The following is a 24308-nucleotide window of genomic DNA, read 5'->3' as shown; positions in this document are numbered from 1 at the left end:
CTGTATAGATGACTGAGAAAAACAAGCTTACAATAAGAGTCTTGGGGACGTTAGGTCCAAGAAAGTCTCTGACCACACAGATAGCACAAAGGCAGAAAGCGTGCCTGCTGCAGCCTTCTGGGTGTATAACAGATAGAGCATTCCTTCCCTTGAAGGAATAACTCTGTGTGCTTAACTTTCCAGGTTCCCCCTAGTGAACCTAGTGATCCGTGTCTCCTGCAGTGCTTCCATCTCGGGTGTGTCAGTGTGATCTCATCAGTGCGTCACCTGTGTCTTCTGCTTCCTTTTTCTTTTTCTTTGGTGTTCTCTTCCTGGTCGAGTGATGCTGTAGGGCAAGTTTGTTTAGTTTCTGCCCCTTCTTGATATCAGGTTTAGGGTTTTTTATTTTGTTGTCTTTTTTGAACAGCTGTATGACCATCATTAACTTTCTGAAACTGAAATTTCCACAATTGACAATTAAATGACATTAGTTTGGATATGTAAGCTACTCAAGTTGCTTTTACTGAAGTCCCATTTAAAAATAGCTATTTATAATGTAGCCAAAAAAAAAAAAAAAGCAAAGCATGTTTTGTTTAAATATTTTATTTATTCTGAACTTACTGGCTTATTTATATGAGTGTCCATACTTTAGTTTTAGAGAAGCCAGGAGAATAGTAGGTTTGAATCCTCCCATAGTGAGACCCTGTCTCGAAAGAGCAAAACAAAAACAGCAAGAAAATTTTATTTCTCTCCAGAAGTGTTGGAGTCAAGACAATTCATTCAGTCTTAGTGCTTTTAGATCTATAACTAGGCTGTTTTGTTTGTCCTCATGTGGTAATGGGTCTGCCGTCCACAGGCAGTGAACACGTTGAAGAGAGAGATAAGAACTTGAGTAACTATATGCACGGTTTAATGAGGGTTATTGAAGTTGTTGTTGTTATTGTATTTATAGACAGAGCCTCACTGTGAACTAGCTGTGTAAACCAGTCTGGCCTTGAACTCGGGGATCTGCCTGTCTGCCCGCTAGGCACTGGGATTAAGGGCATGTTCTACCATACCCCAGAGAAGTTCTAACATACAGCGCTTTTTTTCTCATTTTTTTATTAATTAATTCAATTTGCATCTCAGTCCTTCCCTCTCCTCCTACCCTCCCTTGCACATCCCCTCTTCCCTATTCCTTAGAACAGGGGAGCCCCACTACCCAGAAAGCCTAGCTCATCCATTCACGGGAGGACTGAGTTCCTCTTCCTCCCTTGTGGCCTGGTAGAGAAGTTCCATCATGGAGAAATGATCAAAAAGCAGGCAGTGTAGTCTATATTAGATATATCCCCTGTGTCCTAACTAGTGGGCCGACATGAAGCCTAAGATGCCCATAACACCATGTTAAAGAACAAATTGCTGGGGAAAGAAAATGCACGTTATTGACCTTATTCCTTCTTGAAAGATTCATTTCTTTTGGATTCTATATCACTATGTCAGCTGGGACTTTAGCCTGCCTTTGCCCCTGTGGTTAATTTGTTTTTCTTTTTTGGCTTTTTTGAGACAGGATTCTACTGTGTAGCACTGACTAGCTTGGGACTCATTATGTAGACCAGGCTGACCTTGAGTCTGTGTGAATGGCCCTGTCTCTGCTTCCCTAGGCTAGGACTTGCTGGCTTGAGCCACCTACCCAACTCCTCATTCTGAAGGCACTGCTGTATGCCGCAACTGTCTGCACTGGCTTTTATTTGCCCTCTCTGTGCGTTCTTCCTTGTCTACTTTAGCTTTACTCCAGTTATCATCTGTCTGAACAGAGACATGAGTTTCTGAGTCAGGATTCTCTCCCGGGCCTCAGCGTCGTGTGTCTTGACTGTTGAATATTCCTGTGTGTGTGACCCACAGCTTCTGAATCATCCCTCACCCCAACTCCACCGCATTCAGTCAGTTCAGTATCTATTATATAGTAAATATAACTGACTCTTCATTTTCTCCAGCCTGGCCACTGTCATGAGAGCCAAGTGACATTGCCTGGATCATGGCAGACTTGTGGTCTTGTCTGCTTCATTTTGACCTCAGCAGTGCAGCCAGGGTAATTCTGAAATACAGTGTTACATCTGCTTAAAATAACTGTCATCTCTTTCATTTCAGAAAATGGAATCATCAAGACAGATAAAGTATTTGAAGTGATGCTGGCTACAGACCGCTCCCACTATGCAAAATCTAACCCTTACATGGATTCTCCTCAATCAATAGGTAAGCTTTATATTTCTAGAAAGTCTCCTGTTTCTCAGTTCCTCTGTGATTTTGTGACTAGGAAAAGAGCAGCATACAGATATGGCTGTTAACCCCCTAAATGTAAGTTTTGTCACCCAGTTTTGCAATCCCAACCGACTCCTTGTGACAAAATTCTTTTTTTTTTTTTTTTCTGTCTTAAAAAATATATTATGTGAATCAGGAAGTTTGGGAATATTTTAAGGAAAAACAAAACTTTAATGAAAATCTAAGCGTTTTAAACTGGGTGCTAAGTTTGATTGAGGATCTGTAATTTTGAGTTTGCATATTATCATTGATTTTTAAAACCAGTATTTAAAGGGAATAGCTAACTAAGTCATGATTGACCTTTCGGCTTCACTGGCCCCATGGATGCTTTGGCTTTCATTTGTCTGTAGAAAGTCTTGCATTTAACTCCTTGTCCTGAAGCAGGTTTCGCTGAGCTGCTGGGCCTTGGCAGTGGGCGCCTTTGAGGCTTAGAAGTATCTTAGGATTCTGTCGGCCAGCTGCCATGTCTTCTTTTGAAGCACTGTGACCGTCAGCAAGAAGATCCTGGGGAGCTTCTGAACCCCGAAGGCACCTGCTACCACCGCTCAGTGAAAACTGCTTTAGAGGCAAGAAGCAGGTAAAGAAATCTTGAGAACATAACACCGGAAGAAAAATATGGGCTAAAACCCAGCACAAGACAGTGATTTACCATTGGACAGCAATATAGGGGCACACTCAAGTGCTTTCTTTGTAGCTGGTCATCTAACTTGTTAAAGTGTTTGTTGTCCTAGGCATGAAACTAATTCTGCTAAGATTTTTATTATACTTATGAACCTTTTTCCTTTTATGAATCTGAAGAAAATAAGTGAAAAAGAACCTATCAATTCTCAGTGTATTGAAATCCTTCCTGGTGCAGGCCTGGAATCCTAGCTACTTGGGAGCTAAGGCAGGATCTGCCTGAGTTCATATGGAGAATTCCTCAAAAAGGAAGAGAGGAACGAATCACCCCAGGCTGGCATGAAGCCTGTAAACTGAGCACATGGGAGGTAAAGGCAGGCAGAGCAGGAGTCCAGGTCCCACCCCAGCTACACGGTCAGTGTAAGGCTAGCCTTGGCTGTGTGAGAGCTGGTCTGTTTCCTTTATCAGCCACAGTGCAGGAGGCACCTTTCAGAAGTTGGTTTACTAGATGGGCACTTGAGCCTTTGGGATGACTGTGTTTTCTAACAAATTTTGCTTTAAGATCATAAAAACTGAAAAAGAATTGTGAAAAACATTGTGTGGCTGTTAAAAAAGGAGATACATGCATTACATGTCGTGTTGCTGTGGCTGAGTTTGTCAATATTCTCTTCTTTTTTTGCAGGTTTCCAAGCAACAATCAGTGCTCCTCATATGGTGAGTTAACTTTGTTCATTTGGTCGTGAACAGGTCACATTTTAGTAGATCATTTTACCAAGAGTGACAAATTTTATTTTATTTTTTTTCTTTTTTGAGATATAGTGTCTCGCCCTAGATCAGGCTGGCCTTGAACTCTGAGTGGTACCTGCCTTTAATCCGAATTGCTGGGATTAAAGGTGTGCACTTTCATACTTAGCCAAACATTTTATCTTATGCTTGGTATTTAGAAGAACTCTTCTTGTTAGAAGCTGCTGTTCAGTGTTCGCTATTAGTACCTGTGACATAAATTGAATATGGCAAGAAGTGAAGTAAGGGAGAGAGTATTTCTTGTAATAGAGTGGCTTCTTTCTTGTGGTTCTTCCTGGGAGGATGTGAACGGGTATCTGTTCACTGCGGTCGGCTCCTGCAGCCAACCAGGAACCGTTCCAACCAGCAGACTTGGTGATTTAGTGAGTGAGCTTTGTTGGAGCCGCTGAGATGCGCCTGGTGACTCTGTGACCCTGTCACGGCAAGGGCCATCCAGGCATGCGCTGGAACGCACAAAAGCTACACCTAGGAGCCCTGCGGCTCTGTCAGAATCTTCACCTGAAATTACTCACAGCTCATAGAACCTTGAGGAGAGGTGAGCAGTCTGTTGCTTTTTCTGAGCTCCCAGAGATTTTGGAGCCTCCCTTTCCCCTGCAGTGGGGAGGTGTTCCAGCTCAGGGGAGATAGCTAGAATACCGTGCTGTTGGGACTTGAAGCTTTCGCAGTTTTTTTGGAAAAGTCTTTAGGGAATAGTGATAGAAAACAGGTGGAAAGAGAATGTGACTTTGAAAAGACCTATTTGAAGTGATGTGGTGTTTTTGATCTATTGGAAATTTTCTTGGGTTTTAAGTGTCAGTTTCTTGAATTAGTACTACATTAGATTTTGGTGAAGAAAACTGTAGCTTTCTTATTCTTTTCAGGTATTTAAGTAGGGAAAGCTCATGTGTAAGCTTAATCTAAGTAAATTCTATTAATTAATACATGTGTTTATAATATACTGAAAATACTAAAAGAAAAATAGATGCTTAAAACACTATAAAAATACAGGAGCCAAACAAGCAGAAACTCCTGATCATATTTTTTTAAAGAAACATTTTTTTACTACATATTACATTATTTTTCTTTATTATGTATTACATTACTTATTTATCCTGGGTGTGGGGGGACATGTGGAAGTCAGAGGACAACTTTCCTCGTCTTTTCTCCTTCCAGCGTGAATTGAATTGAATTGGGGACTGAATTCAGGATGTCAGGCTTGGCAGCAAGCACTTTCCCTTACTGAGCCATCTTGCCTGCCTAGATATGTCTTGCAACTCACAATACAGAGCTCTTAGAATTGGATGTGGTAGTACACACCTCCCAGTCCTTGGGAGGTGGAGGCAGGAGGATTGCGAGTTTGATGCCAGCCTTAGCTACGTAGTGACAAGATCATCCTGAGCTATGTAGCATTACTCTGACTCAAAAAAGGGGGAAGAAGATTGTAGAGAAAAATGTTAGAAACTAAGTTAAAAGGAGAAAAACAGAAATATTTACAATACATACGATAAAATAGGAAAATTTTCAATGAGAAATATGCATAACAAATACATGATTTTTAAAAAGGTATATTTATTATTTATATAGTACTCTGCCTGCATGTCAGAAGAGGGCACCAGATCTCATTATAGATGGTTGTGAGCCACCATGTGGTTGCTGGGAATTGAACTCAGGACCTCTGGAAGAACAGCCAGTGCTCTTAAGCTCGCTTAGTCATCTCTCTAGACCACAAAAACATGTTTTTGTGTGTGTCCTTGAAATTAATTAGTAAAAGGCCATAAGTACTATAGAGAAATTGATAAGGGAAAAGATTGATAGTTTATTGAGAAAGAAATGCAGCATTATTAGTTAATAAAGGTAAAGTTATCTTCATGGAAATTCAGTATATTTCAAATTAGTGTGAGTGAAGGACCATTTTTCATCTGCCAGGTTACTTTACAATGGAGAGAGGAAGTTGCTAGTTATATTCTGTGTGAATGTGTGTGTTTATGTGTCCGTGTATACATATACCACATACACAGATAAGCAAATAATGTAACTGTCAAGAAAAAGAATATAGACTTTAGTACTGTACATAAGTATATATATATGCACATTTTCCCAAGGGATCAGAGTGATAAGAACCAGGTGACTAGAGGCATAGGTATGAATGAATGAGACTTAGGCTGTCTTTGTAGTCTCTTGATCTGTGATTAATTTCTTTATTGTTTCCTTTTTAACAATAGAAAAAGAAGACTACTTTATGTATTATATATTCAAGAAATTATTCCAAACTTGCAAATGGATTGAAGCACTATTTCAAATGAAACCTGTGTATAGATATAGAAGCCAGGCCTGGTGACTCATGCCTGTGATCTCAACACTTAGGAGTCTGAGGGGCAGTCATGCAGATTTGCACTTCTAGGTTATAGAATCAAATTGTGACCAAAAAAAAACCCAAAAAAACAAAAACAAACAAAAAAAAAAAAAAAAAAAAAAAAAAACCACCTTGTCTGCAAGCCAGGCAGTAGTGGCACAGGCCTTTAATCCTTGTACTTGGGAGGCAGAGGCAGGTGGAGATGTGAGTTCAAGGCTAAAATGTTCCCTTTTGGAGACAAGAGTTTGTTTGTGGTCCTTGAACTCACAGTTTCCTGCTTCTACTCCAGGTACTGGCTTACACCATCTTGCCCAGCTTAGGGAAACTTAATGGAAAAGAAAGACTAATGGGAAATATGGGAAAGCTAATATGGGAAAGGAATAATAAAAAAATTATCAATGTAATGATTGAATTAGGCAAAGATCATTGGTGAAGCCAAAACCATTAAAGGGGAGACTGTTAAGAGACAGAAAATATTCCTGTATTCTCATTGTTGATCATTAGTACAAGGAGAACAAGGGGTGGATCAGCCCGTCTACCCTACTTCCTGGTATGAGGCTATGGGAGGCACACAGCAGGAGCGGCGTGAGCTCTTAGAAGGCCTTCATCAGAGTCTAGCCTCCAGGATGCCTAGAACATGGGAACAACTGGACAGGACCTTTTAAACACAGTCAGGCCGTGGTTGAGGGGAGTTGAGTGAACATTTCTCCTGCAATTAGATGAACTTGGAAAGGACTAGGTTGGAGAAAACCTGTGAAGAAGGTTTGGGGAACAAGAGAAGAAGGTGGTGTGTGAGGTACTGGGAATTCATAGTTGATGGCTTCCTTATGTGTCACAGGGTGGTCTGGGTGTGGTGTCCTGGGTTTTGGCATATACACACTGAAGTAAATAGGAGTGAGATGGCAGTCGTGATGCCTACTGTCTGTTTTTCCATGGTTTGGTAAAAGTGTGGTTATGACTCTTTTTTAAAATTTATTTTATGTGTATGAGTGTTTGCCTGAGTGTATGTCTACCTGCACACTTGAGCCATCTCTCTAGCTCCTTTGATGGTGATCCTTTAACATTTAGTACGACCTCAGACTTTGGGAAATGGAGGAATAGCAGAATTCTAGAATTCCTTTAGTCATGTTCTCCAAATGTTATTTTACCAGGTTTCTTTTATTCTCTTCTTCTCAAATATATGGATATGTATAATCTTCCCTTTATTACTGAGTCCTTTGGGAGTCTGTTGCTGGCATAATAACTTTTCCCTGAGAGGGAGGGAGGGGGAGGTATTCGGTCACATTGCCATCCATCATACACTCTCCAAGCTCTGGAAACTGACATTGTTGCAGTACTCAGCCAATTTATTGATCTTAGTTTAGAGTTTGTCAGTTGCTGTAATGAATCCTGTTGTTGTTTTGAAACAGGGTCTAACTGGATGCCTGGAACTCTTGGGCAACTCACCTGCTTCCAGAATGCTGGAATTGAAAGCATGCACGGCTATGCCCATCTGAGAACGTATCTTATAAGCAAAGAAAGTCACATACATTTTATTTAATTATGCCTTTTTTAAAAAAGATTTATTTTTTAATTAGAAAATTGTGTGTATGTGCGTGCACATGTGTGTGCTTCACACTTGGCCTGGTGTTATAGGCAGTTGTGAGCAGCCCCATGTGGGTGCTGGGAGCCAAGGTTGGTCTTCTGTGAAAGCAGCTAACTCCTAGCCATTACTCCAGTCCCTTTTATTAATTTAAAAAAATTTAATTAATTAATTTTAAATAAATTTAAAAAAATATTAATTTTTTAAAAATTAATTACAGTTTATTCACTTTGTATCCCAGCTGTAGCCCCTCTCTCATTTCCTCCCAATCCCACCCTCCCTCCCTCTTCTCTTCCCTTGCCCCTCCCCAAGTCCATTGTTAGTAGAGGTCCTCCTCTCCTTCCATCTAACCCTAGCCTATCAGGTCTTATCAGAACTGGCTGCATTGTCTTCCTCTGTGGCCTGGTAAGGCTGCTTCCCCCACCTCAGGGGAAGGTGATCAGAGAGCCAGCTACTGAGTTCATGTCAGAGACAACAGTCCCTGTTCCCCTTACTCCCAGGGAACCCACTTGGACACTGAGCTTCCATGGGCTACATCTGTGAAAGGGTTCTAGGTTATATCCACACATGGTCCTTGTTTGGAGTATCAGTCTCAGAAAAGACCCCTGTGGCCAGATTTTTGGTTCTTTTGCTCTCCTTGTGGAGCTCCTGTCCCCTCCAGGTCTGCTTTAAAAGGAAGATTGAGGAACATTTATTAGTGCTATCTTTTATGTACTTGATTTTTTTATGAATGCAGGACACTTATGTTAATATAATATACTCCAGTTTGGATTGTTTTCTCATCATTCATTATGGATTGTGCAGTTTTTACACAGAAGGTCCCAGAAATGATCTATCCCAGCAGAGGCTTTAATGTTAGTATGCCCCTTTATGGCAGGTGTTAGCTTAGATGATTGATTAGGGGGTGGTTGGTCATGTCTTCCCACCACAGACTTTTCTGAATGGTACTGTAAAGTTGATCTTCTTTTTTCATGAATAGGGATTTTGATGAGTAGTTGAGATTATTTAAATACCTTGTTACACATCAAATGCTAATCCACAGCTTTTAACATCCAATTGGCCATTTTGCCTGAATCATTATCACTGAAGTAGTTGCCCAGAGACCATTTATCTAAAAACGGTTCGCTCTCCTTCCCATATGTTTATATTATGTATCCCCACAGACCCATACGTATTTTGTAATGTTTTATTTTATGTGTAGGGATGTTTTGCTTGCATGTACTGATTGGGTGCATGGTCCCCGAGAAGGTGAGCAGAAGGAACTAGCATTAGAGTTGGCTGTGAGCTGCCTTGTGGGTTCTGGAAATCAAACTCAGGTCCAGTGCAAAAGCAGCAAGTGCTCTTAACTGCTGAGCCACCTTCACAGGCCCCTGGGTGTGTTTCCTAACAACTAAGTCTGCTAGTGGGTATGTATTGCTACCAGACTGAGTTATCTCTACTAAGGACAACACCAGGTTGAAGGCCAGCGTTTGAGATGCTGTTAATCCTTCTTCCTGCTTGTTGGAAAAGCACTCAAATGTAAGTTTAAAAAAAGAATGGAATAAGGAAACGTTGTTTCTTGGTTTGGTCTAAAGCATAATGGTGGAATCTCATTTTTAATATACATGTGTGTGTATGCGTGTGTACCGTGTGCACGCCTGGTGCCCACTGAGGTCAGAACTGGACTCTGGGGTGGTTGTACAGGTGTGGTACTGGGAACCTGTCTCTGCAGGAGCAGCAAGTGCTCCTAACCTCAGAGCCATCTTTACAGCATCTTGGTAGTTTTTTTTATTGCTGCGAAAATACACCGTGACCCAGGCTGCTTATAAAAGAAAGCATTTAACTTGGGCTTCATGGTCCCAGAGGGTCTGAGTCTGTGATTCGTGATGGGGAACTTGGCAGTAGACACGCAGGCATGGTGCTACATCTGATCCATCACAAGGAGAGACGGGCCTGGTGGTGGTGGGACATGTCTGTTCCTAGTACTTGGGAGGCAGAGGTAGTTGACTCTCTGTGAGTTCGAGGCCAGCCTGGTCTATAGAGCTATAGAGCAAGTTCCAGGACGGCTAAGGCTACACAGACAAACCCTGTCGCGAAAAACCTTAAAAAAGGAAAGAAAAGAGAGGGAGGAAAGAGAGAGTTAACTGGGTTAATTGGGAATGGCCTGAGCGTTTGAAACTTCAGAACCCACTCAGTGACATCCCTTCTCCATCAAGGCCACATCTTCTCATCTTCCCAAACATCTCCACCAGCTGGAGACCAAGCATGCAAATATAGGAGCCTTTTAGGGACCATTCTCAGACCACCACAGTACTATGAACCTAAAAATATTATTTTATCGAGGTTTTTGTTCTGTTTTGTTTTCTTTTAAGAATTTAGCATAAGCTGGGCAGTGGAGCCAGCGGCAGGCGGACCTCTAACTTAGAGGCCAGCCTGGTCTACAGAGTGAGTTCAAGGAGAGTCAAGGCTACACAGAGGAATCCTTCCTTGAAAAACCAAAAAGAAGAAGAAAATAATTTAGCATATGCTAATTCCTCTGTTGTGTGTTTTTTGTTTTTTTGAAATGGGGGTCTCACTATATGGTCCTGGCTGGCCTAGAACTCACTGTGTAGACCAAGTTGGCTTCTGCCTCCTGAACAACACCACACCCAACACTTTGTATGACTTTTATTAAGAGTGTTATTATCTTACAATTGTATTTGATAACATTTTATTTTTTGTTATAGAAGATGGCAGCTAACTTAAGTCTCCACAATATTGATATGTGCTCTAATGCATTCATACCCAAATATAATCTAAGCTCTATAAAAGAACACACGGCTCTTTAAGTACTGAATTTTCCTCCAAAATATACTAAGTGAAACAGTATTTGCTTTTACATAAACAGTGAATATTATAGAAAAATTGCATGAAACTGGAAACCTTAGTTGCCTTCAGAGAATAAAACCGGACAGTGGGAAGAGGTTGAAGGCTTTTCACTGAAAATCCCTTTTGAATTTTTTTTTCTTTGAATTTAATTTATATAATAGTTACTTAAAATTACAAGAACACTTTAAATGTAGGAGGTTAATTCAGCAAAACTGTCTTTTGTAATTACTGGGGCGTCAGTATGGTTCCGTTGTCTTCAGAGATGGTAACAGGAGAGACTTTGGTAGAAAGTTGTCAGCTATACTTATACCAGGTGTGTGTGGACCTCAAGAAAAAAATGAACGTTTGCTTAATTTTCTTCCGCAGCATGCATACGCACTAGAACTCCTGTTTGACCAGTTGCATGAAGGTGCTAAAGCCCTTGATGTAGGGTCTGGAAGTGGAATCCTTACCTCGTGCTTTGCCCGGATGGTAAGAACTTCATTCTACCTGTGATCCTAATAGAGATGTATTATGTGATGTAGCTATGGGTGCTTTCTATAGTGGTTTGGATTTTTTTTTTTTGTTTGTTTGCTTATGTTCTATTAAGATGGTAATTTTAATATTTATCATTTTAGATTATTGTTGCAAGAGACAACCCAAATTGTAGTACTCAATAAGAATTTATTTAGCTTATATGATGGAAAAGCCTAGGACCTCCCAGGCTGGATTTAGATGACCAGGCTGTATTTCATTCTATTTTATTTATTTTGTTTTTTTGAAATAGGGTCTCTCTCTATAGTTCTGACTATCCTGGAACTCAGTAAATAGACGAGGCTGGCCTTGAATTCACAGAGGTCCACCTTTCTCTGTCGCCTGAGTGCTGGGATTCAAGGCATGTGCCACCATGCCTGGCTAGTCTAGGCATTATTACGGATTGGTTTCTCTCTGGGTGTGGATTTGTTCTTGTATCTTTCTGCATATCTGCCGGGAGCCAAAGCTGTCTACAGAAGCCAAAGCTATCTAGTGGAGACAAAGGTAGTTACTGAAGCCAAAGCCAAGTAGAGAGCAAAGGTTATTTAGTGGAGACCTAAAGCTATGTAGTGAAAGAGTTATCAAGACCCTAAATCATGGGTGATGGATTGTGAGGACATCCTTTGTTAGAGCATCCGTAAGATATCTTAAGAGAACATCCTTATGGTATCTTGCAGGTACAATATTTAACCCATGAAAGCATTCTTCCTGTCTCCTGCAGCAGTTAATTACCTTCCCCCTTTTTCTGCCTTCTCCCTATATAAGTTGGGTAAAAATTTCTAATAAACGGAAGCCTTGATCAGACAAACAGACTTGGCTTTCATTCCTGGGTCTCTTGTCCCTACCCTCCCATTCCTTCCACTCTCCTCCCTTAGGAACCCCGTTGAAGCCCCATGGGACGGGGCACATGTCAGCATCATGATTAGATAGCCTTTACCCTGTGATTCCAATATGGCAGCTCAGTGATTCAAACTACATTCTGCTAAGTTCTCATCTGACAGAAAAGAATTGAACGGGCCTGGTTTTCAGGTATCTGGTTTAGGTATTATGTATCAGGTATCAGGTTACCTGTTTCTCAAGAGTACAGGTAGAGCCTTTCCCTTAGAGGAGCTGGCAAATGCTGTGTTCACTGTGCTCCAGAGCTAGCACCGAGGCTTATTTGGTGAAGCTGCCCAGAGTGTAAGCTGGGATCCACTAACACACATGGGGTGAAGGTTCCCCTGTGCTCAGAGAGTCCATCAGGTTGATTTTGAGAAATGCTGTGTCCATTGGCCACACTCGAGTCCTGGCCTACTTAGGCTGAGATGTGTGCATCTGTCCAGATTAGAATGTGTGTAGATGTGCAGTGGCTCCTGCATTATCTCTCTAGAGATGAGTCTTGTCTAAGTTTTTTTTTTTTTTTTTTGCAGTTAGCTAAATATCTCAGGCTGTGAGGTGTACTGTGAGGTGTCACTGACTTCATTTTAAGGTGTTTTATATGTTTTACAGAGTTTTAAGTCCTCAGAACTGGGTGTCAGGAATTCTTTTATTAAAAGCTGGAAATAGCATTTAAGTCATGAGTAGTGCTCTAGTGTTGAGATGTTACTGATTTCAAAGGAATATTTATTTTTGAAGTTTTTTCTTTGAGGGGGCGGTGACATGATGCTCAGCAGGTGAAGGCCCTTGTTCCCAATCTTTGCAACCTGAGTTCTCAGACCTCTGACCTCTCTGCGTGTGCCATGGCACACGCCCCCTACACAAAAAATAAGTAAATAAATGTAGTTGTAGCTGGGCAGTGGAGGTGACTCCTTTAATCCCAGCACTCAGAAGCAGGTGGATCTCTGAGATCAAGGCCAGCCTGGTCTACAGAGTGAGTTCCAGGACAGCCAGGGCTATATGGAGAAACTTTGTCTTGAAAAACCAATGAACAAACGAATGAATGAATAAATGAATGAAATATATGTATATATAATAAAATAAATATAAATTTTTTAAATTTTTTTTCCAAAAAGTCTCAGAGTTATATTTTAAGAATGATACTGTTTGCCAAGCATTTACTAGTACTTGTCAGTATTCCAAGTGCTTATTGTGTGTTCTTCTGTTTCTCGTATCCTCTGGGTGCTGTAGACCCTGTTTTGTAGTTGAGGAGCATGACTTAGAGAATGCTGGTTTATGTGTCTAGCGTCAGGCAACTGTGATGAGTGATGAAATTCAGATAATGTCCAGAAGTTTGTTGAGATCCTTTATTCTATGAACATTTGTGATTAGTGTTGACATTTACGTCCTTTTTATGTGTTTATGTCTTTCTTTTTTGAGACAGGGTCTCACTATGTGCCCTGGCTGCTCTGAAACTTGCTCTGTAGACCAGGCTGGTTTCTACTTTAGAGATTCCCTGGCTCTGCCTCCTGAGAACTGAGGTTAAAGGCGTGTACTGCCATGCCTGCCTTCTGTATTACGTATTTTCATATTTTTCATTGGTACCAGTAGAGCTGGGTATAGAAACACAGGGAAAAAGCCTTAAAAGGAAGTTCGTGGCACCTCACAGTTTGCCTCATGGTCTTAGAAATGTAGAAATCCCACCTCACCATTTTTTTGTTTTTGTTTTTGTTTCTGAAACAAGATCGCAAATAAAACCCAGGCTCGCATCAAATTCATTCTGTAGTCAGACTGGCGAGTCTCCTGCCTCAGCCTCCCAAATTATGGGAAGATAGGCGAGTTGCCATAGTGTCTAGCTTTTTAAATTCTTTTATGTAATATTTGATCTTTTTACTTTATTTATTTGGAGACAGGGCCTAGCTATGTAGCCATGGCTGGCCTGAAACTTGTTAATGTAGACTAAGCTGGCTTCAAACTCATACAGATCTGCCTGCTGATAGAATTAATTATGTACCCCCATATGCCTGGCTAAACAGCTCAATAGTTTTTAAATTACTCTTTTAGCTAGAGTTCATACAAACTAAATATTGGTAGTTACATCTCCCCTCAAAGTTCAGGATTTAAACAGTTATTATTATTATTTTGGTTTTTGGAGATAGGATTTCTCTGTGTAGCCTTGGCTGTCCTGGACGTGCTTTGTAGACCAGGCTCTTGAACTCACAGAGATCCGCCTCTGCCTCTCTGAGTATGGGGATTACAGGCGTGCACCACTGCACCCGGCTGATAATTTATTTTTATTTTATGTGCACTGGTATTTTACCTACATGTATGTCAGTGTGAGGGTGTCAGATCTTGGAGTTACAGACAGTTATAAGCTGCCATGTGGTTGTTGAACCCACATCTGGGAACTGAACCCAGGTCCTTTGGAAGAACAGTCAGTGCCCTTCACTGCTGAGAGATGTCTCCAGCCCCTCTTTAGTTTTTTTGAGACAGGGTCTCACCATAGGGCTATGGTTGGAACTCGTGTATAGCCTAGGCACCCGCCTCTGCCTCCTAAGTGCAAGGACTAGAGAGAGGCCTGTGCCACCCACCGTACCTGACTAAGCTCTGGATTTAAAAATTTGAAATCTAAGAAAGATGCGATTTTCTTAGCCTTATAAGTTTTTGTAATTTATTTTAACTTTATAATTGCTTAAATAAAATTACTCAAGAATTTGAAAAATGTTGTATATGGTAATTATGATAAACTGAGTTTAACAGATGAAAGACTGAAACTTTATTTTTCATTGCAGAATATGATTTTAAAATCATATTTGCTTCAGGAAAGCAAATTTAGCCCTGTAGACTTCTGAATTATTCTTTGCTTTCCAGGTTGGACATAGCGGAAAAGTTATTGGAATTGATCACATTAAAGAACTAGTAGATGACTCAATAAACAATGTCAAAAAAGATGACCCGATGCTTCTGTCCTCGGGGCGAGTGCGGCTGGTTGGTGAGTAGCAGGAAACTTATGCTTTCATTTGTAGAAGAGCAATGCTTAGAGCTAAGAATTGCATCCTCCACCTTCACTGAGATACTGAGTAGAAAAAGCAGCTTATTTGTGTCCATTTTAATGGGCACGTAGCATTGCCTTGCTTATGATCTCAGCTTGTTGTTTTCCTCCTTGTCATCGGGGCTGAATTTGTTTTCATTTTGCCCATTTGGATTTCCTTTTTGTCAAGTGCCTGTTTGGCCATTCCAGTTGCTTGTGTTTGTCTCTGACACAGGTATTGTAGTGATTAGTCTTTGCTGCTTTACATAAATTTCTTCACCCCTTGGTGGTGTGCATTTTTATTTTGTTGCCACCTTCTCTGTTTTTTTATTTTGCACTGCTGTTGATCGAACCTATGGCCTTCCACTTGCTGCCTGCGTAGGTGCAGGACCACTGAGCTGCACCCCAGTCCTTGTGCTGAACAGAAACTCTTAGCTGTAACGTAGTTCAGAACATTCTTCCTCTCTATGTCTGAGGATCTATGACGTCAGCAAAGTCTTTCCCCTCACTCCATTTTTAACCTCCTGTGTTATAATTCTTCACAGTTTGACTTGCACAGATTTTCAAGGTGTAACTTCTTTTTCAGTGGGTGATGGAAGAATGGGATACCCTGAAGAAGCCCCTTATGATGCTATTCACGTAGGAGCTGCAGCACCAGTTGTGCCCCAGGCAGTGAGTTGAGTTTTTGTTGGTTTTATGTGTGTGTTTTACTCCACTAAAACTTAAATGTTTTTATGTAGCAGTGTGGCCGTGAGCTGGGAATACCTGTAGACTCATGCTTTCTAGTTGACGCTCAGTGCTGGTGGTAGCGGATGGGAAGGGAAGCGTGGGGAGGATTTGGCAGAGTAGGCAGGGTATGTTGGTGGAACTTGAATGGGTCTAGGAGTCCTTGAAGCCTCTAGCTCGGCACTCAGGCTGTTTCTACAAAGTCTTAGCTCAGTGTGGGTTAATAGGAATTATGCCTGAGAAAGCTCAGTCCTATGCAGATCTGAAGCATAAATGAGGCGTTGAGAAGATAGAGACGAAAGGACTGGCCTTGGGAGCAAGACTGGGGGTGAAGGGAGAAATGTCGTAGTTTTCATTGTGACTGTTAGAACTTGGGAAAGTTCAAGGGCAACTCAATATTCAAAATTACTTAAAGAAATTCTAAAACATGGGTCAGTGGTGGTGCATGCCTTTAATTCCAGTACTTAGGAGGCAGAGGCAGGCAGATCTCTGGCCTACAGAGCAAGATCCAGAGAAACCTGTCTTTGTGTAACCCTATCTCAAAAAACAAAACAAAAATTAAATGGAAGAAATATAATTTGATGATCAAATTTTAACTGAAAGCAACCTTCTCAGGGGAAAGACGATCCAAAGTCAGATTTCTTTCCTGCTGGTTTTGAATAACAAACGATAGCATATGATTTAACCATGTTCAGATCAGAAGGGTAGTCTGGTTCTGCCTTCATAGGGTTGTCTTCATCATCACACTAAAGGAGTCCTAAATGCAGTCATGTCATTAGGATTCCCATACCGTTGTCTGAGAGATGCTCCATATTGCACGGTAATAGGATAGCAGTAACTTGTTCGTTTTCCGTACTTTTCCATTCTTCATCTCCCCTTCTGAAAAGATCGGGAACATGCTATCCCAGCACTAGAGTCCTCTCTTACAGTGGGCTCTCAAACTTGCTGAGCTCTTTAGTTGTACCAGGCACTCTTGTCAGGCGCTGTACAGACGGGGATGAATGTAACGTAGTTCCTATCATCAAATAACTTGTGGCTTAGAGGGGGAGGCTGAGAGATAAATGGTTAGGTAGGGAGTTGGTTACTAGAATTGTACTGTTTGTTCAACCAGCAGGGAAGGGGAAATGTTTTGGAGGGGAGGAGGCCCAGAAAGTGAAGGAGCAGCGTTTAAGTCACTGCGCACTACAGTGAGTCCATAGAGTGGAGGGACGTCCGGGCCCTCTGTTAGGAAACCCAGTAACCTAGAGTGTGGGTAGGGGTGCAGTGGGTTACATATGAGTGCTGTGCCACTTGTGAAAGACCCAGCCACCATGGGTTGCGCTGTGCTCACGGAGGTCCTGGAGTCAACCCCCAGGACACTAAGAAGGACTAAGTGAAGGATGTGAACATCCCTCAACAGCACTGTGAGATGGCTCTGGCTGTTCACATCTGTGACTTGGTGCGTATATGGTGTTTTCTTTTTTCTCCTAGCTAATAGACCAGCTGAAGCCTGGTGGAAGATTGATATTGCCAGTCGGTCCAGCAGGTGGAAACCAAATGCTGGAGCAGTATGACAAGCTACAAGATGGCAGTGTCAAGATGAAGCCTCTCATGGGGGTGATATACGTGCCTTTAACAGACAAAGAGAAGCAGTGGTCCAGGTGGAAGTGACTTTCTCTTCTGCTCTTTCTTCCACACATTCAAGGTGAAAGGGTGTGCACTTTAAGACATTAGCCTACAAGAACTGTTTTTGGTGGCTTCCTTCATGCTACTCCATTAAAGCATCAGAAACTCATCACATTAAACGTGTGACAAGTGTTGCATGGTCTGAGATCTGGTTGGCACAGCTGATCTGATTTAAGAGGGTTTCTTTATCAGACACTATTTCCCTGCATATTTATAAGTCATGTTTATAGCTGCTATGTAGGTATGGAAATAAATACTTTGATCTGGAAAACAGACCATAGTTTCTTACCTTGTTCACTCCCTCTGATATCACTGTGAAAAGGAGAAAAAACATATTTGGAAAAGGGAAAGATATTTGTCCCAGTTTTTAACAGATATCAGAATCCCAAAGAGGACAGTCTTCCTTTTGAGTGGATTCTTTGGGTTAGTTCCCAAGTGTGCATGGGTGATACAGTTTCAGAGCCATTGTAAGAAGTAAATATGTCGGCATGCCGTAGATAGGCCAGCCAATTTTGAGCTCTTGTGGTTAAGTCTGGGGAGAGGAGGGATTCCAGGAGCCGCCCAGTGAGGTGCACCAGGTCTCAGAGCTTGCCTGGAAGGTGTGCAGCACAGCGCTGTCCTCACAGCCCTGTCGAGTGCTCACTGCCACTGTGTCGGCTGACTATGTCCTCTGACATTTCTTCTTTTTCCCTGTCCTTCCCTCTCTGCCCTGACGGGGAGGAGGGAGGACGGCATATTGGAGCACTGTGGCCAGGTGCTTGAAGAGGTGCCCAAATAAGGATGGCCTGACCGCAGCTTTGCCTTAGAGGCTTTCCTAGTTGCTAGGATTCTCATTTGAAGAGACTTTTGCTCTGTTTTGTTCTTTTTAATAATTGGCAATTTTAAGTACAACAGAACTCTTAATTTTACGTTCTGTAAAGAGAACAGGCACCTTTGAATGACTTTAAAACTTCTTTGCGTGTGCATGTGTGCATGTGTCTGCCACAGCATGAGTGTGGAGCTCAGAAAACAACTTAGAGAAGTCAGTTCTCTCCCACTGTGTGAAACATGGGGCGGGGGGGTGGGTGTAGGGTTGAGCTCAGATTCTTAGTGTAGACAGAAAGTGCTTTTACCCACTGAGCTATCTTGCTGGCTCTTGAATATTTAGTTGCAAAAGTAATAATCTAATTTGCTTAAAGTGGTATTTCACTCTTGGGTTTATGGCCATCCATGAATGTGTTAGACCATCTAGGAAGCACACCTTTAACAAACAGAAACCAACTCTCCACCCCCCTACAGCTGCTTAACAATGGCCTGCTTTCCTTGTGCATGCTGGGACTTTGTCTAGTTTGAGGTGTTCCTTGCTTTGTGCATGCTGTCATGGTCTCTGAGAGTTCAGCCAAGGCTGCCCTGTTGTATCTGGAAAAGTTTCCTTATAGTCATCCACTGCCTCTGACTCTTACAGTCTTTCCAAACCATTTCTGCAGCAGTACCCAAGCCTTGGGGCAGGTTGGGATCTCCTGTTTAGGCTGAGTTCTCACCCCACGGCCACTCATTCTCTGCATGTTGATTAGTTGTGGGCCTCTGTTCGTTGCCATCTACTGCAAAAAGGAACTTTTTTGAGGAGGTTTGAAAGATGCATTAGTCTATGGGTATAATGAGAAGTCATTAGGCAGCTATTTAATACTATGTTATATTAGCAGAATAATAGTAGATTCTCCCCTAGGGCCTATGACCTGTCTAACCAGAGGCTTCTGTCTGATAAAGGTACCAGGTATGGACTGCACCGTGTGGAGCAGCCCTTACGTTCAGTCAGACAGCGCTTGCCACTCCCTTGACACTCGTGTCACCACTGCACCAGAGAGTACATTAATCAGCCGTTACTGTAGTTCTCAGAGCACAGCTAAATAAAGATAACTGATTTCTCCTTCCAGCTTAGCATTTTCCAGTGCTAGAAAAGCCAGTAGGGAAGATGTTCTCCTTGAATACCAGCTTGAGTTCCCCATGGATCAAGTATGTGTTGCTTCAGCAATAGGGTCCTGCAGACAGTTTCTGTAAAGTTACCAAGAGCAATGATAGCCCCTAGCAAGTAAGCCCCCTGCTTCATAAGAAGATTCCCTTCTTCCCGTTATAAATGTTTTGGACACCCCCCCCCCCCCGGCCAAAAAAAAAAAGCCTGCATCTTTCTGATTCAAATAATGTAAATAAGCCTTAGAAAGTTTATTAAACTGTTAGGAAACATTTGTGGATTTGAGATGTTATTTCCTCGTAGTACACCTTTTCATTTTGTTCTTAAATGATAGTATGTATTATTCGGTATTACTAACATAGAGCTATTAAAACTTAATACAGCAAACTTACAGGGTTGTATAACTGACTATATTGAACATATACAGCCATTTTAAACGGCCTTTCTAAGTTTTGGGCATGCCACTTTTTATTGTAAATGATTTGTGTGTATACATCAGATAAATAGAATGTTGAACATTGGGGAAAATTTGTAACTAGAAAGTTGAAGCCAGGCACGGTGGCACACACCTGTAATCCCAGCACTCTGGGAGACAGAGGTAGATGGATCTCTGTGAGTTCAAGGCTGTCCAGGACAGCCAAAACTATACAGAGAAATCCTGCCAAAGCAAACAAACAAACAAAAAAAGAAGTTGAAGGTGATCTGAGAGAATTAGAATATGTGAAGTTTCCTATGTGTACACAGGAAATGTCAGCTTTTCTTTGTACCCTAAAGTTTAAAATTCCAATTTAGGAGCCTAATTTATATATTGATTTTTTTTTTTGTTTTTGTTGTTGGGAAAATATGAACAAACTCCACGTGTCCCATCTGGAGATTATTAGTAGATTACTTGCTTAGTATGCACAGGCCTTGAGATTGATCCCCAGTACCCCCCTAAAGAGAAAATGGAATAGAGAAGGATGTTTGGAAATGGGTTATGTTGTTGATGGGCATTAGGATTTATTTATTAAGTATTTAGTGTCTTGAAAGAAAGAAATACAAATTTTATGGTTTAGTATCCTAATTCCTGCTTTAAAAGGTCCAGGCGAACCGTGTGAATAGAGCAAGGGACTCCTCTGTAGCTGACATTCTAACATCTTCATGAACCACGGTAAACACTGTTCTGTGCTAATTACAGTACTGTCGTTAGAAGACTATATCAGGAGGGAATAGAGCTGATGATTAAAAGATAATCCAGGGTCTGGAGAGGTGGTCTGGCTTATAAAGTGCTTGCTGTGCTAGAAAAAGGGCCCGAGTTTAGATCCTGGGCACCACGTAAAAGCTGGCTGTGGTGGTGTGTCTAACCCCAGCATGAAGGGAGTGGGGAAGGGGGAGACAGGTGTATTCTGTGGGTTTACTAGCCAGGCAGCCTTGCAGCTCTCTAGATTCAGAAAGAGAGCCCATATCAAAAAAATAAAGTGGAGAGTAACTGAGGAATTCACCAGACACTACTCTGTGGCCGCTATGTACACAACACACTCTCTCACACAGCACTGACGTACACACTCACGGACATGTGCGCATAGACACACACACCAGTATGTAACATGAGAAAATGGTTTTCTTGATAATGTTTGTAACGCAACTTAAAAGGCACATTATTTGCTAAGTCTTGAACCCAGGACCTCCTTGGGACATGAAAGCCCTCACCTCATGTCTCTTCCACATCCATAGTTTTCACAAAGCATTCATCTTAGGTTTTGCTGAGACAGGTTAGTAGAGGAGTACAGCGCTCCTGAGCTCCTGCCCGAGGCCAGCTCCCGTCTCTCTGTGTGCTCCTCACACTTTCTCTGCACACAAGTATGTCATATTTTCCCAAGTCATTTGAGATTTAACTGCAAAATCATACTACTTTGTCCCTACAGTAGTGAGTGTTTAGTGATGGTTTTGCCACCTCAGTTCTCTTCAGAAGAGGCTATGGTTTTGTTCATTTTCCATGTGTAACAGCTTCATTGAGGTAGAGTTTATATGCCACAGTTTACCTTAGACTCGTTTTTATTCCTTCCTTCCTCTCACTGGCAGTTGCTGGTCCAGTGCTGCACGTGGCTGAGTGAGTGGTTTCTTTGGAGCTGGTAGAGCTGCCTTAGGAAATCAGCCGACAGGTATACCATGCCTACAGATGATCCCTTCTCTCCAGTTTGGGTTGCGGTTGGCCCATTCTGCAAGTGCTAACAGACTCTAAGCAAAAGACTACTTTACCCAGAGTTGTGAATATAAGTATTAAAAAATAAATGTGAACTCTAAATGTTTAAATTATCATCTTATAATTAACATTAGCAAGATGATCCTAGACAGAAGTCATAAATTCTCTGAGTTTTTCTTTGCCTCAAAGAAAGAGGTTTTACTTTTAGAATTACAAAACAGCGTGGGTGGGCGTGTGGTTTCCGACTGTGTGTGGAGTAGCATGGAAGATGCTTGCAGTGACTGGTGTCCAGTTTGCCTTGGCTTGGGGCTGTATGTGCTTTCATTTCTCTTACTGAATTGCTTGGAATCTTCACATTTTGCTGACTTGAATGTTTTGTCTAAATTGTTCAGCGCCAGTTCACAGCATGTAACTCCTAATTAGATTTTTCTCTTTTCTCCCAGGTATGAACTGTAAAGGCAACATGAGCTTGACCAGTCTATAACATTGCAGTGGATTGCTCATCTCGGTCCTTAAAGCATTTGAAAACCAACAGCATCAGCTTGTTTTGGACTTCGTTACACTCTTATTTTCAGCATGAAAATGTGTGGTTTTGTAGGGTTTCCTAATTCAAAGAGGTGCAGAGCCAAACTGGTAGAGGCTGGCTGCAAAGCATAACTTTGTGTGTGGTTTTAACACGCCCACATCTTACTTTAAAAATATTAAAAGAAAGGGTTCTCCAACTGGAAAGCTTCATTTGTGATTTAGTTTTGAAGAGTGGCTTTGCTTTTCTTGGACACTTAATTCAGTTCCAATATTATTTATCAGATTTCTTTTGTGCATCAGATAACACCACGTTCATAAGTTAGGTTTCTTGGTAGCTAATATTTGTTAGCTGCTACTAAGACAATAGAGATGAGCTTTCTTCTTAAAGCTTTTGTTGTGGCGTCATAGGATCGCATGTTGTAGATACAGTCAGCTGCTGTTACCCTAAAACCAGGTGTTTGTAAATACTGAAACTTAAGACGATGGCAGGTGGCCCCCAGTGCGGCCGTTCAGGTTGGACATCTCTGGTGAACTGTCCTCTCTGAAGATGATAGGAGGCTTGTAGCTCACCCATCGTTTTTTTGTTTCTAGTTTGCTGCTGATAATGTATCTGCATCTAACACTGTAAGCTGCTGCGTCCCTGCAGTTTATGCAGTGCTGCTTTGCCAAATAAAATTAAAAGCAAAAGAAGCATTGGTGGCCTTTGAATCTACAAGAGCACAGGTCGACTAGGTCCAGATGCTGCCCACAGTCCTGGGGGAAACTTACTCTTCCACCGCTGTGTCTTAGAAACTCTAGGAGGTGAGCATGCACAGCACCCATCCACAGTCTGTGGCTGCAGTTCTTCAGGACAGAGGCTGGGCGTTCATTGTTTCTATCCGCCCTGCTAGCCCGGGGCTTGCTGTTCTCTAGGAAGTGCCCAGTGAGTGAGTGGGAGAATTTAGTGTGGGGAAGAATGTGGTTGAGAAATAAACATACTGAAGTCCATGTCTCATTTATAAATAGATCTGATAATTTAATAACTGAAATGTGTCTGTGAAGGAAATAGCACTTTGAGGATCTTACTTAAATACGGTTTTATGTTTTCTAAGAAGACTTTCATTTTTGTGAAGATTCTGGAACTTGGGCAGATTACAAGCACCCAGTAGGTGGGGCAAGCACTCCCACGAAGCCTTCCCTCTATGTGGAAGGGCACATGGTTCCTGCAGCAAGATTCTGACTGTGTGAGAAACCCCCACTTTTCGAGTTTCAGATCACTACTTTAAAAAGTCCCACAAACATCTCACAAGTGTCTCTTCTTGGCCGAAGTCTCAGGCCCTGGAAACAAGCATGCTGTTGGCCTGCAGACTTGAAAATCTGCCCCAGCTTCGGTTTGCTGCCGCTTGTTTTGGAAGCCTGTCAGTGACACTGGTGTCCAGGATGTAGGTCATTTGAAGTATGTGAAAGTCAACAGTTAGTTCAGGCTTTAAAGCAAGTGAATTCTAAACTTAGCCACCAGCCCGGATCCTTGGTAGTCATCACACATCTCCATATGCAGATCTCTGCTAGGTTTTGGAATCCACTCCAGGAGTTTGTAGCCTAGTTGAGGAGACAGTTTATAAATAGGCACCATAAACTGTCACCCAGTTTGTACAGGGAACACTGTGCCCAATTGTGTTCTTGGACTTTACAGTTTTAGGAGGTGAAACTAGAATGTTGAATAAACAGCCAATTTTAACAGCATCACTAAGCGGGTAGAGATAGACACAGTGGGGTCTGAGCCCTTTAAAAGAGTCGAATTCATGTCTGTGTATGGAAGAGGTAAGAAATGTCTCACGTTTAGTGTACATAATTTCTAAAGCATTGTGTTTTCCTTAATAGTTTGCCTGAATGTACATAACATAAAGGGCAATGAAGATCCTTGGAAAGGTTCTAGGTAGTGTGATCTTGTGAATAAGTTATTGGGTGGCAATAAGCTTATGTCAGGATTCAGTTGGTTAAGGGTTGCTGTTCTTCCATCCAGGGACAGCACAGAACAGCACTTGAGGAAGTAACCTACAACCACTGTCAACATGAAGCTCCACTCCCCTAGAAGCTGCCGTACGGGGAACAGCAGGATGGCGCAGTGGGTAGAGGGGCTTGCTGCTAGGCCTAAAGACCCGAGTTTCAACCCCGAGACCCAGAGTAGAAGTGACTCCTGCAGGTTCTTCTCAGACCATCACACACCCATGTGGCAGGGGGGGCTCATGACTGAAACCCAGCGCTTGGGAGGTGGAGGGCGAAGGGTCAGAAGTGTGAGGCCGGCCTGGACGCGATGAGATCCTGCCTTCAAAAGAAAGTGCATCTCTTTACTAAAACATCTTAAAGATTACAGTGGACTCTAGAGTAATCTTTTAGTAATAACTTCGTGAACTCCTCAAGCTG

General features: G+C 42.0%; 1 protein-coding gene across 5 annotated transcripts in view; it reads left to right on the top strand.

The window, feature by feature from the left end:
• Positions 1 to 22595, top strand: part of Pcmt1 (protein-L-isoaspartate (D-aspartate) O-methyltransferase) — a 34652-nt gene extending 12057 nt beyond the window's left edge. The window contains exons 2-9 of one of the 5 annotated variants that reach the window (XR_009588070.1): positions 2107 to 2211; positions 3578 to 3609; positions 10827 to 10931; positions 14700 to 14820; positions 15446 to 15531; positions 17056 to 17225; positions 21260 to 21339; positions 21824 to 22595. Coding sequence is in view for 3 of the 5 variants with exons in the window: in XM_021663690.2 (XP_021519365.1) it covers positions 2107 to 2211; positions 3578 to 3609; positions 10827 to 10931; positions 14700 to 14820; positions 15446 to 15531; positions 17056 to 17225; positions 21824 to 21836 (632 nt within the window). In the remaining 2 variants the exon portion in view is untranslated. Of the gene's footprint in view, positions 1 to 2106; positions 2212 to 2726; positions 2855 to 3577; positions 3610 to 10826; positions 10932 to 14699; positions 14821 to 15445; positions 15532 to 17055; positions 17278 to 21259; positions 21340 to 21823 lie in introns of those variants that run through there. The other 4 variants (XR_009588071.1, XM_021663690.2, XM_021663692.2 and 1 more) reach the window with 4 other exon arrangements.
• Positions 22596 to 24308: the final 1713 nt, after the last annotated feature.

Source organism: Meriones unguiculatus, chromosome 20, assembly GCF_030254825.1.
Source record: "Meriones unguiculatus strain TT.TT164.6M chromosome 20, Bangor_MerUng_6.1, whole genome shotgun sequence".
Taxonomy (NCBI): domain Eukaryota; kingdom Metazoa; phylum Chordata; class Mammalia; order Rodentia; family Muridae; genus Meriones; species Meriones unguiculatus.
This window is presented reverse-complemented; position numbering and strand designations above follow the sequence as displayed.